Source organism: Falco punctatus, assembly GCF_963210335.1.
Source record: "Falco punctatus genome assembly, chromosome: 1".
NCBI classification, from domain to species: Eukaryota; Metazoa; Chordata; class Aves; order Falconiformes; family Falconidae; genus Falco; species Falco punctatus.
Window position 1 is genome coordinate 123,259,256 of NC_137580.1, and position 15,311 is coordinate 123,274,566.

At 38.4% G+C, this 15,311-nt stretch overlaps 1 protein-coding gene across 2 annotated transcripts in view; it reads right to left on the reverse strand.

Annotated features, from left to right (window-relative positions):
* ERN1 (endoplasmic reticulum to nucleus signaling 1) overlaps positions 1-15,311 on the reverse strand; it is a 37,739-nt gene that overhangs the window by 16,601 nt on the left and 5,827 nt on the right. For both annotated transcript variants that reach the window (XM_080377338.1, XM_080377337.1), the window contains exons 2-3: positions 11,034-11,145; positions 700-733 (exon numbers count right to left, since the gene is read on the reverse strand). In XM_080377338.1, the coding sequence (XP_080233464.1) occupies positions 700-733; positions 11,034-11,145 (146 nt within the window). The remainder of the gene's footprint in view (positions 1-699; positions 734-11,033; positions 11,146-15,311) is intronic.

Sequence of the window (15,311 nt, forward strand, 5' to 3'; positions counted from 1 at the left end):
AGAATGCAATTAAAAACAAACCAAACAAATAAACAAACACAGAGAGCATAAGGAAGGCAAGGAACAGTAAACAAGTTGCCAGAATTATGTAAATTTGAGAGGTAAAGGCAACCCTCCCACTCCAAACTAGTAGAAAAACCCAAACAACCAAACCCAAACCCCAACATCAAAAACAAACCACAAATAAGAAAGGATATTACCACTGACTTCAGTGACATAAAGTTACAGCCCCAGGTTTTCTAGCTAAATGTGAGATTGCTGCGCTGGAGGAACTACTCTGCAGTAACAGCCTGAGGGTTTCATTTGAAGATTCTGGTGGTGGTGGTAGCTGGAGTCTCTTTGGCTTCACTATTTTTAGTCTTTCATTTGAAGAGCATAAGCGCAAAGACCAGAGATCACTCCCAAGCTGTTTCTGCCATTTTCAAAGGTGTTCAACCAAGACTGTGGCACAGTCAGCACGCTTCATCCCTAAACCTGAGCAAGGGCTTGAGAACTGTCCGCAGACATGATGTTTCTTCCTTGCACTACAAATAACAGAACTATTATTTTTTGTATCTGCTCTCTAAACCACCTTAAATTGACTTATGCAAGTTATGCAACTTTTCTAGTACATAGATAATTTAGGTCAAATTAAACCAAATTTCAAGATGTCAGAGAAAATCAAACAAGCAGTAAATGAGATAAAGGAAACAGACTTACTCTTCCACATGTATTGGCACCTGGAGTACAGGATCTGCATAAAGATAAAAAGAAAATGTCGTAACACTGACAACTCAGTTCCTTGAACTCACTAGATACAGGATTAAGTCAAGCCTGCAACAATTTGCTCCTTTTTGAACTTCAAAGCGGCTATCTCAGCAGCTGCAGCCATCTCCTGTTTGGTCTAGAAACTAGGTTTATAAAATGGGAAAGTACAAAGCACTTGAGAAGTTTTAAACCTCCAGAAGTTCTTTGCCCAGTTTTATCCACAGTGCTCCCCAGCCACCCCTGGGAGAGGACTCTGAGAAGACAGCAGTTCTTGTTTTCACAGGTTATTGTATCTTGAGTTTTTTCTTTATTTCTCACTTGGTCAGAGCACATAGAGTCTGTTAGAACCACCTGTACACCTCTTAATAAAAACTCTTGCTTCCCGTAGGTGTGTGAGATCGCTGGGCACTGGCTGCCCAGGAGGCAGCAGACCGTAACTTGCAGCAACTGCTTCCACCCTGCAGACTTCAACAACCAATTTTAATTAAAAAACACGCTACAGCTAATGGAGGTTTGCAGGCACTGTGAGAACAGGGATACAAAAGTAGGTATCTTGATATTTTTTAATCTGTGTTTTCTGAACCTTTGCTACCTTATGTCTCAGGTGCCCCTGTACCAGGCAGGTAAGTGTATGCTTTCCAGCCAATTCAACATTTAAGATGCAACATTCAAACTGAAAAAAGCTCAGGGCTACACCTACTGAAATGAACAGGACGACTGCCAATGACTTAAGAGCAAGACTCTGACGTAAGTCAGAAAAAAATAGCTTAGTTCCACTTCCTACTCCAAGATAAAACCTCCATGATCAGCACGTCACTGAAAATAAAACCAGAAGCCTGTCAAGGGCTATACAAAATTACCTAAACCTTGATCTTTTCACTTGAATAATCTCCCCGCTAAAATTTATCCAAGAATCCACATTACATAAAAACCAAAAGGTTTGGAAACAATCTCACAGTAATTTGTATTTTCAGTGGTTCAGAATCACAGTTTAGCTGTCATCAACAAAAGAAGTTACGAAATAAAACCTGACAGTGCTACATCTAAATCCTTACATATTAAAAGGTAAATTAAGAACAATGATTTGATTTTAATCTAAGGTGATGCGACCTTGAAATTACTATCTGAAGCCTCAAAAAATCCTGAATCATGGGAATTGCAATCCAGATGCCAAAACCACAAAAGTTCCCAGATTTGTCAGACATACACTACAACTTCCAAGACAAACGTGTGCTTATTTGTGTGTATATTGGCAGAAAGTAATGCAGAAGTCAAGAGGATGCAAGGTATCTTCACTTCCGCAGGGGAAATCAAACCATCACAGTAGAATGAGCCTGAGTAAGAAGATGAAAGATGACCAAGCAAACAAACACTGTTTTTTCACCTGTCCTGTCTCCATGCAAACATCATGACACAGCAGGAAGGAAGTAAGAACGAAAACAATGATGTTTTGAGAGGCTTTGGTTGGGAAACTGGCACAGATTCGGGACAGCTTTAGTGTACTGGGATATTTGCAGAGCTAAGCAAGACAAGAACATGAAATTCAGGGTTCATTACATGGGTCTTACAAAGTCTCTACCACTCTGCATATGTTGCACCACACAAACTACTGGCTTTGATGATAACGATGATAACAGCCCAGGAGGATGTCCCTTTGTTTTATACCACAGATTTAAAAAACATAAGAAACCCCTCCCCAAACAGACCTTTAGCCACAATGCAGTTGAAAACAGCAGTCACCAAAAGATGCACATACATTATCAGAGGCAGAAAGAAAGCATAATACGAGGAACAACAGCAAAGCCATTTTTTATTTTCATTGATTCCTTTTTACAATAGTAAACGTTCTCAGAGCAGCTTTGTTCAAAACTTAACTACTTTTCTTCTTATTTTCCCCTCAAATCTAAAAGCTGTTCCAGATACATCCTCAAAGCTGTCACAGTGAACTACTCAAAAGCATATTAAGCTTCTGGGAACAACCCAATTAACTGGAGAGGGAACAGTGCTCTACTGAAGCCCTGAATCTTACTACGCCTAGCAAACTCGCTGCTTAGCTGACTTTTCAAGTTGCACACTTTACCCGTTCCCCTCATCACACAGTTACTCACCACTGCACTGGCATCTCCTGCGTGGCACGGACACATCAGTCTCCTTCCACATCACAACAAATTTCCTCTAATGCAGGGACCCTGCAGAGCTGTGCACAGCTCTGGGAAGCAACCCACTGGACAGCACAGACAGAACCTTGTCCTGTTACCTTGTACTTGGAGCCTCATACACAAGGCAACAAGAATGCCGAGATAATTTAGCTGCTACTCTTTAACAGTCCTAAACACTGACATGTAGTCATAGAAGACAGACTGCAAAAGTGCCTATCTTGAGCAGTTTTTCTCTTAATGATGAGCTATCACCATTACCACTGTTCACTGATGTAAGATGGGAATGCTATGCAAGTGTAGAGCTCCACATTATATCATCAACTGCATTTAATTTATCAAAAACCCAAGTACACACCAAAAGGCCCTAAGAATAATTAACATTCAAACAAAGGAGCTAAGTGATTCATCATTATGTAGCTGTCTCGACAGACCATGCTACTTAGTCAGATCTTCATTAACTACATCAAGCAACTCATTTTATCCCTTGTGAAGAAACTGACTTCAGGATCTGCTGGGAGGGACCCTCCTCATTCCAAACCCAAGAGTTGATTATATGCCAATTATTTCTCAGTGTCTGCTTCAAGTATTCCATGAGCTTTACAATATCTAATGCAACACATGGTGACTTACAACATCAGCTCTCCATTACAAAAGAAAAGCAAGGGTAAAAAAAAAAAAAAAAAAAAAAAAGAGGCATTAGGTGACCATTATACAAAGCAGTTGAAATCTGGAGCTGAACTGCTAGGCTGAACTCCTAAAAGCTGACGTCAAGTTTATACACTCAATGTATTCACAAGTCTAGGTGAAGTGAGCTAAAAGAAAAAAAGACATTAAAGATCACAAGCTAGAGTTTTTCTGATGATAAGTGCTTCACGGGAAGGCAAACTCTCACAGTCTTGAGAAGGAAACAGCATCATAAATCAGCAGAAAATGGCACCTGCCTCAGTTAAAGTAAAATTTAATGCAAATGCTACAAGCATTGCTAAAGGCAAAAGCCAAATGAACTTTTAAGTGTCTCCTGATGAGCTGATTACACAGAGAGTCTCACTTGGTAAAAAGTAAACTGTTGCCTATGGTGATGATGACAACAGCAATCTTCACCAACAGTGCTTGAGCAACTTCGTCCTATCTACAAACATCTCCTCAAATGATATTTGGTGATAACAATGCTGCACAACTTGTTTTTGGTCATAACTGACTGCATATACATTGTTTAAATATAGTAAAGCAGTTTTTCTTTAAAATCACTTTCTAGTCAGCCTAGGCAAAGCATAAGAAAATAGTTTATTATCCAAATTATCTTCAGAAACTTTTAAATTTCATTTTAATAAAAGGACTCCTTATTCTCTGAATTAAATGGAGGTATAAAGTTGTCATATGAAATTACAGTATAAAACTAGTGCTATCTGAAATCAAGTTCCAAATTTTCTAACTGCACCGTTACTGACATAACACAACAGGCACTTACAGTAGAACAGGTCAGAATGCAATTTCCTCAAACATATTAATATTTCAGGGGTTTTTTTCAAAGAATGCTCAGGAAAACCTGAATAATTACAGGAAAACTCAAAAGGTGTATTATGTTTTCTAGCAACTGATCCTGGTTTGTCCATGACATTTGCAGGAGAGCCTGGTAAGAAATGCTTTCCTATAGCTTCCCTCTGCCCCCAAAATACAGTGAGTAATAATACAGTACTGCATTTTCTGACTAATAAACTTGGTTTTGCATAATTTTCTAAGACTGAGCAATCTACTTTTACAAAAGCACAATTGTATTGACCAACCAGCACCATAACAGTGAAAGACAACACACACACACATATATGTGTGTGCAATATTTACTTGCATTAGGTTTTTACCTCCAGGCTTGTATTTCTGAAAGCTGTTGGGAAAATGTCACATAACTATTACATCAACAAATGTATCTATCCTACACTTTAATAAATGTTGCCAGAAATTCCATGAAAATCTCTTCAATTTGTGCTGTGCGTTTTCTGAAGCACTCTTGCGTATCAGAAGAGATGCACAAAAGCTTTATGACAAGTTCCAAGCTGTTCAGCATGTGCTGCACAGAAGCATCATGCTCATGACAAAGTCCTTAACTTTTCTTTAGTACCATTTATCTTAAACATGTAGAAAAACAGTGCTTCATCAGAAGTGGAAAAAATCCTGCTTTTACTTGTTTTCTCAGTAACTGCAATTGTATTTGCTAACAATGATAAAAAAAGAGGTAGATGGAACAGATTAGGATGTTATTACAAAGCTGCAGGGAATTTTTTTTAGTACTTACTGGCACATGAACCAGAACTGATAATTCTGCAACACTTCCTGCAACACCTAAGTGTTCTATATGAACTGTTAGAAAGCATTTAGTATCAACATCTGATTCATTTCTATACACTAGACTATTCACTGAGTCAACATAAACGGATGGAGGAGTTTATTTTCTGAAGTGGAAGGAATTCTCCTTTCACTACTAGCACCATCCACCTGGAAAGACAGGCTGTGGAAAGCCATTTCTCTACATCTTTACCACTGGGGTAACCTAAATTTTCTCATTTTCTTAACACTTTCATCCTCTTGAACTAAGATTGTAGCTCTGCAAAGATTCTTTGAAGACAGACAATGAACTCTTCACACTTACTTTCATGTGGTTTGGCACATATTCCAGCTTTATGTCAACGTTTGTTTTGAAATAAGAACTCACTCTGAGATAAAAAGAGAATCTTGAGTTTAATTTATTGTTGTCAGGTCTTACAATAGTTTTCATATGCTTGAATACAGACTAGGAGAAGATGAGTCATCTTATAACCGAAGTCATCTACTGCTCCACAACAGGTCAAACGGTAAAAGTTCTTGCAAAAGTCAGAACTGAGGCCTTATCTTCTCTTCAGCCGCTCAGCACTCCAGTATTAACATGCTGAGACTGTAATCATGTCATCCTGCTTTCAAAATTTCCCTGAACTGCAGTTCCCTGTGATTCGGTAAGTCATTCTAACAGGCCCAATCTGTTCCAATACCAACAACAGCGATAGTAACCACTGAACAAAGCAGGAAGTATTCTGTACTGGAACAAAAAACTTTACAGAGAAAATGTGATAAACCTGTGATATAAATACATCTACCTCTCCCTTAAGCTTCCATTTCCAGTAGCAGAGGAAAAGCCAGCTTCTTGTAATGTCCTACATAAAGCTTTTGGCATGATAACTGCACAAAAGCTTTCCTCTTTCTAGACTAAGAAAGCAAAGATGTCAAAAGAACTATGCAGTATGGCGGGGGTGAGTTAGGAAGCAGGACATCACCCTGTAAATCTCTCCTTTGTGCTGGAGGGATTTCTACAAACATTTCCATGGGTTTCCGATTTGTTTTTCCTGTAGCCTCCACTAAGGCAGAGTATGTTAATAATTCCTACGTTAAAATCCTACAATTTCATACATATTAACACATATATACACACATATAATATATAATATATAATACAAAAGCTTTAGCTTTCTGATCTGGTAATACACACCTGTGCGTAAACAAGCACACACTGTTAGTAAAATTACTGCCACTGCCACTCTTCATTAAATTCATTCAGCAACACATATTAATGCCCACAAGCACAGGGAGTTCAAGGAGATCAGTAGCACAGAAATGCCATTACAAAGACAGCTGTTACCTCGCCTTGTATTTGTGGGACTGCAAAAAGGTTATCCTGTAAGAACTCAAAAGCTTTCACTTTTACAAGTTAATAAAAAGATCTGTAAAATAACTGTGTTAGGAAAAAAAGAATTTAAAGGACATTGATACTCGATTATAAAGGTTTCTTCTAGAATTCTTAGAGTTTATTCACAAGTACAGCAGTTACTAGAAACCTGTGAACATAATGACTGTCCAGTAATTTAGCAAATTACTGAGTTCAGTTACACTTGCTGAAATTAACATTTTGACCTGGCAGCAGGCTGATGTCCCAATACAGTTTTGGTTGCATCATGGCCAGAAAATATTTGTGCCTCTATCCATTGCTTGTGAGTGGGCAGAAGTATACCACACGTTTCAGATTACTCTGAAATAATTCTAACCCATATTTTGCATACATATATGGAAAAAAAAAAAAAAACCATGCAATTTTTGAAACCAACCATAATGCTAAATATAACACATTTGACTTTTCTCCGTATTTCACAAACACATGGTAAGATAAAATTTGCCCTTTGACCAAAACCCAAGTCTTTTTAATGCGCAAGATAGACTTCGTCTTTTCACTGCTGTAACGTGCCCTCAGGTAGAACCAACGGCTGAAAAGGAGAAGTGGGAGATTCTGAAACAACAAATGAGTAAGTTGCTGCCCCACTGGAACCAGATGGAAAAAACGGTTTACTGACTTGAGGTCCTACCATAAGATTTCAGCTAACGGGCCAATTCAAGATCATGTCATCCTCACATGCTGCTGCAAGTTCACCAAATGAGGTTAGAGACACTCACAAACTATCCTCTGGAATTTGCTGGAAAGAGTACCGTTCTACAATCATTTTGTCTTGATTATCCTTATTGATTTACAGCTATGCATAAAGATATTGCTTCTTACCTGGGAATAACCACTGTTATTAGAGCAGGACCTACAGATCTCAGATTTGCCCTCTACAATCTACAGAATGCATACCATTGATAGATACAGTCTGTGTATCTTTGTCTTACCATGACCAGACCACTGATACCCATAGGTTATGAGTAAGGTATCAGAAATCAAAACCTTTTAAATTCATTGTGGGCCACTGTTCTTTTGATTGCTACAGGGAACTGAAGATCCTAACAAAACTTCTGCTGGCTCTAAATCTAGATCCAAATCTGTATATATTACATGTTCTTCTGGCAAATTACTCTGAATTAGTTCTTAGGGGAAAAGCTTTTAAGGAGCTGGTGAACGAAGAGAAGGAGATTGCTTTGAATCGTACAGAAGGACACACAGGACTGACTGTGAGAAGAACAGAGAAATACTCTGTCCAAGAGTACAGTTTGAAACACTACATTCTTAACATCTCAAAGTTCAACATTCTGTTCATTAACTTAAGTTCTCCGGTTAACAAAGATGTACAGGATGATTTTTATAAAGATGTGAGAGAACAGGGCAGTCTTAAAATCATGTTCTTAAAGCTCACACTGAAATCAGAATTGTAAATGCGAAGTCTGACATTAAGGAGAAAAGCACTCTCCAGTTTCTGGCTTGCCAATGTCACCATCTCTACCACTGGCTACTTTCTTATCCGCATGTAAAAGCAAACCTAAATTGCTGCACTCCGGTACCTTTCAAAGAGATCTATAGGGAATGACAGAAGAAGTTTCATTTCCAGCAGTTTTGGGGAAGATACTTCAACCTAAGTAATCTTACTGAGGACGCTCACCACATACCTTGCTAGTGGCAAGCGCAGAAAAGATGGGAGACGATCACCCTGTCACTTAGAACTGACAGCTCCTTTTACTGCTCAGAGACGGCACCAAGAGCCTTATTTAGTTTCTGATCTCAAATGTGTGCCACAACCTTTCAATACCCATTCAAACAAATGCCTTTCAATACCATAGTTTTTGTGGGGTCACAGCAGAAGCAAAGGTGTCTCTCAGAAATTTGGAGAGAGGAAGAGTGTGGGTTTTTTCTATAAACTTTCCAACCATATTCCAGGTTTCCAAGGCCCAGGGAACAAGCAGCATCAGTCACCTGGCCACTGAAAAAACCTGAGAGCTGTTGGATAGTAGGACCCTTTGAAGCTAACAGGAAATGAGGGTATAAAGCACCCTCAACAAATAAGGCTACCTGTAACTGCAGGGAAGGCAGCTTTATTTCTGAACTGCTGGAGAGTCCTATTACTAACAGACCCTTTTTTTTTTTGCCTGCTCTATGGGGAGCACAAGTATTCAGACTGCCTTTCTTGCCAGCACTAGATGAAGGCAGGAAACCCAAACATACTATCGTGGTGATAACCACTGGCTCATTTACTTTGCATACCTAAGATAAGCTTCAGTACTCAATTAAAACAAACCACACATGGCAAGATTTTCACGTTTGTTTAAGTACCACCTGATAACGAATGCTACCTTGGTTTTTTCCCCCAATAAAAATAAAACATACATGAATTTTCCTTTGTTAAATACCTTGCTGCTTAAGTGCAGCAATAAAACATTCCCTTCCTGATGAATGCTGCTGCTGCAACACTTCAGGTGACCTCCACAGCTTCCCAAAGCACATGAACTACATACATGGCTCACTGTCTGATAATCAGGGTAAAATGGCACCTGCAAAGAACACTGCTTGCAATGCATGCAGCTTCCCACTGGGTAATTCTCTGCAGCAATACAGCTTACTGTTGACAGAGAGAATGCACAGAACAATGGTGTTTAGACACTAATATTAATACTGAATTCTGCACCACTAAATCTCTCCAGGGATTTAGCGCAGCAAGATGGTATGGACTTTCACAGGCTGTTACTTCCCAACACTGTCGCATCTTTGTTGGGCTTCCCACCCACAGGGTGACCACCAACAAATACAGTTTTGCAAAAATAAATAAAAACCTTCCAATTACAAATTACATCACCAATTTATATGTACAGGCCCTTGTTCCATGTACACTTAACTAAGTTAACTCATGAGACATCTTGTAACAATGATAACTACCACTATTTTTTTCCCATAGGCCCTTGAGTGTTGTTCTATTATACAGAAATAAACCAATGGGCAGTAAGTGCTTTGCCAAAAGCAAGTGAACATACCTCATGTACATAAGGTGCAGAATAATGCACAGTTAGCAACAGAGAGGGGAAAAAAGAAGTCCTATAAAACTAGATTATCCAGTCTGGCAGTTCTACTGTACCAACAATAGTTTCACAATATTATTTTTTTTTTAAATAAGGGAAGTTCCTTGAGCAACACACTCTAAGATCCTTTTCATTACCGAAGTGTGTTCCTTTCTTCCTCAAAAAGACTCTTGCCAGTTAAGATACCCTTCTAGGATAGGACTATGTGGTGTATGTTCATGTCAGTTGAACGACCAGCAAAAACCAGTAAGCTGCTCTCAACACCGCAGCAGCCTATAGCAACAACAAAGAAGGAGGCTGCTAACATTTTTCTATTCAAGCCTGTTCAGGGAAAGGAGAGATCTAAATTTAAAGAGGAAACAGGGAAGAAAATGTGATCAAACCTGTTAATCAAGATCCTTCAAGAAAATATTTGTTCATCCCTTTTTACTCCAAAAGGAGCTACCAAAGCATTTTTTGCTCATTTATGAAGTTAACTTTTTGACTGGTAGATTTCTATTCAAATATGAATGGCTTCACAAATAAGAAAAATGGTTTGTACTGCCGGTATCAGATATGCACAATCCATTCCCTACCATTTCAGCTCACTTACTAAACTGACATCAGGTTTAAAAATAGAGGAGAGAATGATACAATCACTGTGACTCCTTTCCATCTACACCTGCTTTCCAATTTATTTCCAGAAGTGAAGAGAAAGTGCTACTATCTCTCTACCATATGTAATCAGAGTCCCACTAAAACGAGTCTGTATTAAATTCTGAATTTTTCACGAAGACATAAAGAGCTATCTCTACTCTGTAATTAAAATTACAAAATCACTTCCAGTCACTGAGCAATGTTAAATTTCTTTATACAAGTGCAGTCCTTTTATTTAAAAAACTCTGCTGTTTCCAAACAATTATTATAGAAAAAAGACCTGAGGTTTGCATGATATCCACTGCACCAGTGAATGTAGGGTATTCCAGAGACACAATCACGCAAGTCCTTGGCCACCAGCTCCACCAGCTGACACTCTCATTTGCCATCTATTCTGTTCTATGCTTGCTTAAATAATTGCACTCACTCCCATAAAACAGGATACCTACCAATTACACCACTACAGCTTAAACATTCTGGCAAAAAAAACCCCAACATCAACCTGGGAAAGATCTGCAAAGTGAAAATATGAAGATGAACATGACTCCAGAAACACTGCAGCTTAATACTGGAGCAAAAGCAAAATTAAGAAAGAAAATAAAGTTATTACCAGGCCCTACAACAGTTTGAATTATCAATTGATTTGACTGTTACTACCATTACTGAGTAGAAGCCATCAGGATACCTTCTGCTCACCTTCTTTTAAAGTCCACTTGATTGCTCCTGTCCTCTTGCTGACGGCATGCAAACTTCCATCAAGGGTTGAAACAAACAACAGTGTTTCTGGCACAGTTACTGAGCTGGTGTTCTGGAAAAGAAAAATCCATACATTGAATGTAATTATTTACTACAGAGTTTACTTGTAAGTCCCATATAGTACATTGTCTGGAACATCACTTCTTTTTAATCACACAAGTGGACGACTTTCTTGGCCCTTTGAATTAAGTGATTCCCCACCCCCACCCCCCCACCCTAACATTATGGAACCGTTTCTTGTGCTAAGTTCCCCTAGAGATAAATACAGATAAACTGCTTTAACTCAACGTCCACTTCCAATTTAATATCAATGTCTTCCTGTACTAGAGTTGGGAGAAATCAGAGACAGAGACAGGAAAGGACTAATACAAAGACTATGTGATAAGTCAGCTAGAGCAAGGGACTTAAAGCAACTCAGAGAACCTAAGTGTTAATGTCAAAAACATGCTATTACCAAGTAAATAGAACATAACATTTGCCAGGGTTTAGTTCCCTAAAGATCAAAAGACTTTGACTGGATAGAGTATGGATAAATAAAACTGAAAGGTGATCAATATTCTACGAGGGTGACTGCAGCTGAGAGACAGGATGGATCTGCAAGCATGTAAATTCTCTGAGCAAGAGCAAAATATTTAGGATAGATGCAGCTTAAAGGGTGGGTAAGATCCATACTGTTAAACCACTTAATTGGATTTTTATACCTTACGTCTCCCAATACCGTATTTCTGCAGTAGGTAGTAAATAACGCTGTGTAAGGAAGTCCATATATATTAACACATCCACAGACATTTCCTAGAAAGCAGTTAGCTGCAGGATTCAAACCTCAATTTGACATTCTAATCATTCTGCCCCTGGGGACACATCACTTCGTATTTACACATATGGGTACAGAGCTGTTTGGTGCCTGGTGTCACTCCTACAGCACAAGCAACTTTTGAGGTTGGGTATCACAGAGCATGCAATTTCATTAAAAGGGCATCATATAACCATCAAGGACTCAGAATTATGTAGCTATTACCGGAACAGTGAGGCTAAGTCCAAGGTGCTTCCCAGCACAAAGCAGAAACACGTTCATTTAATGTCTGCTCTTCTCATCCTGGCTAAGGATGATCCCATACACCCCAAGACTGACCCATTACCATTTACCAAGTCTCAAGTTACCACTCAAGTAACTGGTAATTCGTAGACTGTATCTGCACTGCTCACCTGCGAGCCACCTGCCATGTTTAGCAAGTTTCACAGTTAATAACTCTTAACCTACCATGGTTCATGAAATGGAAGTGTATGAATTTTACATTATTAATAATGTCTTAAATGATTTAAACTGTAAAAAACAATTATCAGTCATGTTAGAATTACTGCGAAGCAAAATACACCACTGCCAAATTAAAATGCATGGATATAGGGGTAAACTTCTTTGGAAAACGATACATTTGTAGTACCACTCAAAGCATTAGACTTTCAGGTAAAGCATAAAGTTAAAAGGATAATATAATAAAGTAATAACTAGCCAACTTTCAGGTCGCACCTACAAACATTATGTGCTTCTTTCTAGTCGTAACAAAAACAGCTGCAGACGACAATTGTAAAACAGTGCAGAAAAAATGAAAGTACAAATCAACAATACACAAACGATAGATCAGAGGTAACTGCTGGAAGTGCAGAAAAAAAGGAGATTTATTGTAATCCATAAATATAATTTTCATTATCTGAAGTAGTCAAATTATCAGGCTGCAAACATATCTGCCCTTAAATAAAACATTTACAGCTGCATCTGGAATGAAGCTTTGCAATGTTCATTCAAACAGGGACACCGAATACCAGCTCCTCTCATGCTTGCCTATTGAATATGCAGCTCAAGATGTTACTAATCAGAAATGAACTTAAGAGTATCTTTCTAGCCTAATGACCTGACTTTTATGTAAGAGCAAAGAGAAGCTGTACTGCAAAGTTACAGGTTCTCATTCTTTTGTATTATAACTTTTGATAAAGCAAACTACCGTAGCCACTGCATCAAAGTAATTCACGAAAATGTTGCCCTTTAGGTCTTTTGGTACATGAACTCCCAAAACAACTTAGGATGGTGTAGTTGATTTATAATCATCTTGTCTAGTCTTCCCATCTTCTTAAATCAGCATTTGACAAGCCAGATCCACTGATTCTGCAATGAGCAGGGGAACTGATAACCCACAGTCCATCATCACATCCATCTGGAGCTAAAAGCCATCTGACCGTGAGATCAGTCTGCCTCCCCAAGAAGATTTACTGTTTAAATCCATCACTGTCCAGCTGCCTGCATAGAACTACCCTTGAACAAAAACAAGAAGGGAAGCTTGGGGTTGCATTGTAGATATCTTTATAGCTGCTTTTATGCAAAAGATAAGGCTTCTTTGCAAACAAAGAACTGCTTCCCATAGAACATCATAATAATCTAAGAATTAGAGTAACTGATCTTCCTAACACTAATGAGCGAGTGAGGCACGAACTGAGCAGCGTCCACGCTCCTCACTTCTAACATGCTGTCTTGCATCAGACTGACGGATTCCCTCAGCCTTATCACTGGTGTGAGGCAATGACTGACAGCGGTGTGAATGCTGAGCTATAATATGAATATTTCATGAGTGGGCTGTGATGAGGCCCCAAAAAGATACCCAATTCAAGGAATACCAGGAGTGTGAAAAAAGCTGCGCTTAAACAGGTTTCCTTCCCTTTGCAGGACAAACAACTTTCGAGCTCAGAAAATTTAGAAGACTTGCAGACTATACTGATCTCACCGTGCATAAACTATTTAAGCATGAGAAGACATCTCAGTTCAATAGGGTACCAGCAGTAGGAACAACTATTAGGAAATCCTCCGTATCTTAGAACATTTACTTCATGGAGTTACTTCTTTGGGTGACTCCAGTAATAATATACTGCGCATGATTTTATTTTCAGTCTTTCCAAATTCCATTTACACCACTACTGCTGCAGTGGAGCCCAACTGCAACTCCTCTGGCTCTCAGAATCTGTCATTCATAAATTAACGACATTAAATTTCACCACAGTCATCCTAGCTCTCTGGTTTGCTTTAATGTTCAACAAACAATTGGGATTAACAGAAGGAATTGTCTATTTGTTGTTCTTTACCATGGAACCAAAGTCACCTCTCCCCCATGCAGGTAACGGTGGGGTAACACCCCAACATGTGACATGGCACAAAATGCCAGCTCACTTCCCAAACTCATTTTGTACAGGGGTTAGATCTTGAGACATAACTGACAGCAGTCATCCTCAAAAACATGTATGTATGTATAGCCACATACTACCCCACTGATGCTCATCCAGCCATTATTAATCATTCTGTTTTCAAGTTGTTAAGAAAGGGAAAACATTTCAAAATTTACTGGAAACAATGTTTTGATGAAACCCAGAAGTAATGGATGGTGGTCAATATTACTTCCAAATTAGCTTTTGTGCAGTAACACTTTACACTCTTATATTAATTTTCATTTGAAGATCTCAACACATTTTACCCAAAAAACCCCCCAAAACACCCAAACAATTCTGGTTAACAGTGATTTGTGATAGGTAAGGATGTTGAAAAGTCAGTTTACTTTTAAACTAATATATAGTTAATGCACAAATATACATATTTTTTCCCAGGCTTTTCTTTTAGATAACACATAACAGTTATTTGATTTCTTTAAATACTACCTGAGAAGCTTTGTAATAAATGAAATAACTTTAAAGCCTCAGTTGCATAAAGCTGTCAGTGGGGCTCTGGGCTTACAAAATAGAAACATAACAAAACACATGAACCAAAGACACTGAATTAATAGTACAGCTCTTAATTTCAACTAATTGCACAAACAAACCGTGCCTGCCAGGTTAACCGTATGTAATTAACCACTGTTCTCAACTGCCAGATGTTGCTCAACACCAGGCAGCTGTTTAAAGTGCATACTACATATCCATGCGAGTTCAAAGAAATCACAATGAACTACAACATTTGAACAATTTCTTATAACTATTATTTATTAGTTAAATTAATTTTAATTTAAATCTAATTTGATTGGTTTTTTACTCAAACTTCTGACAAGCACATTTCAGCTCTCTCATATCAAATGTGTATCTTCACTGTAGATGTATCTTCACTTCACTCACAAAAAATCCCTATCCCAGAGAATTTAAGTCTTCTTTGATCAGATTTGTAGATCAGGCAGAAAATATTTTTAG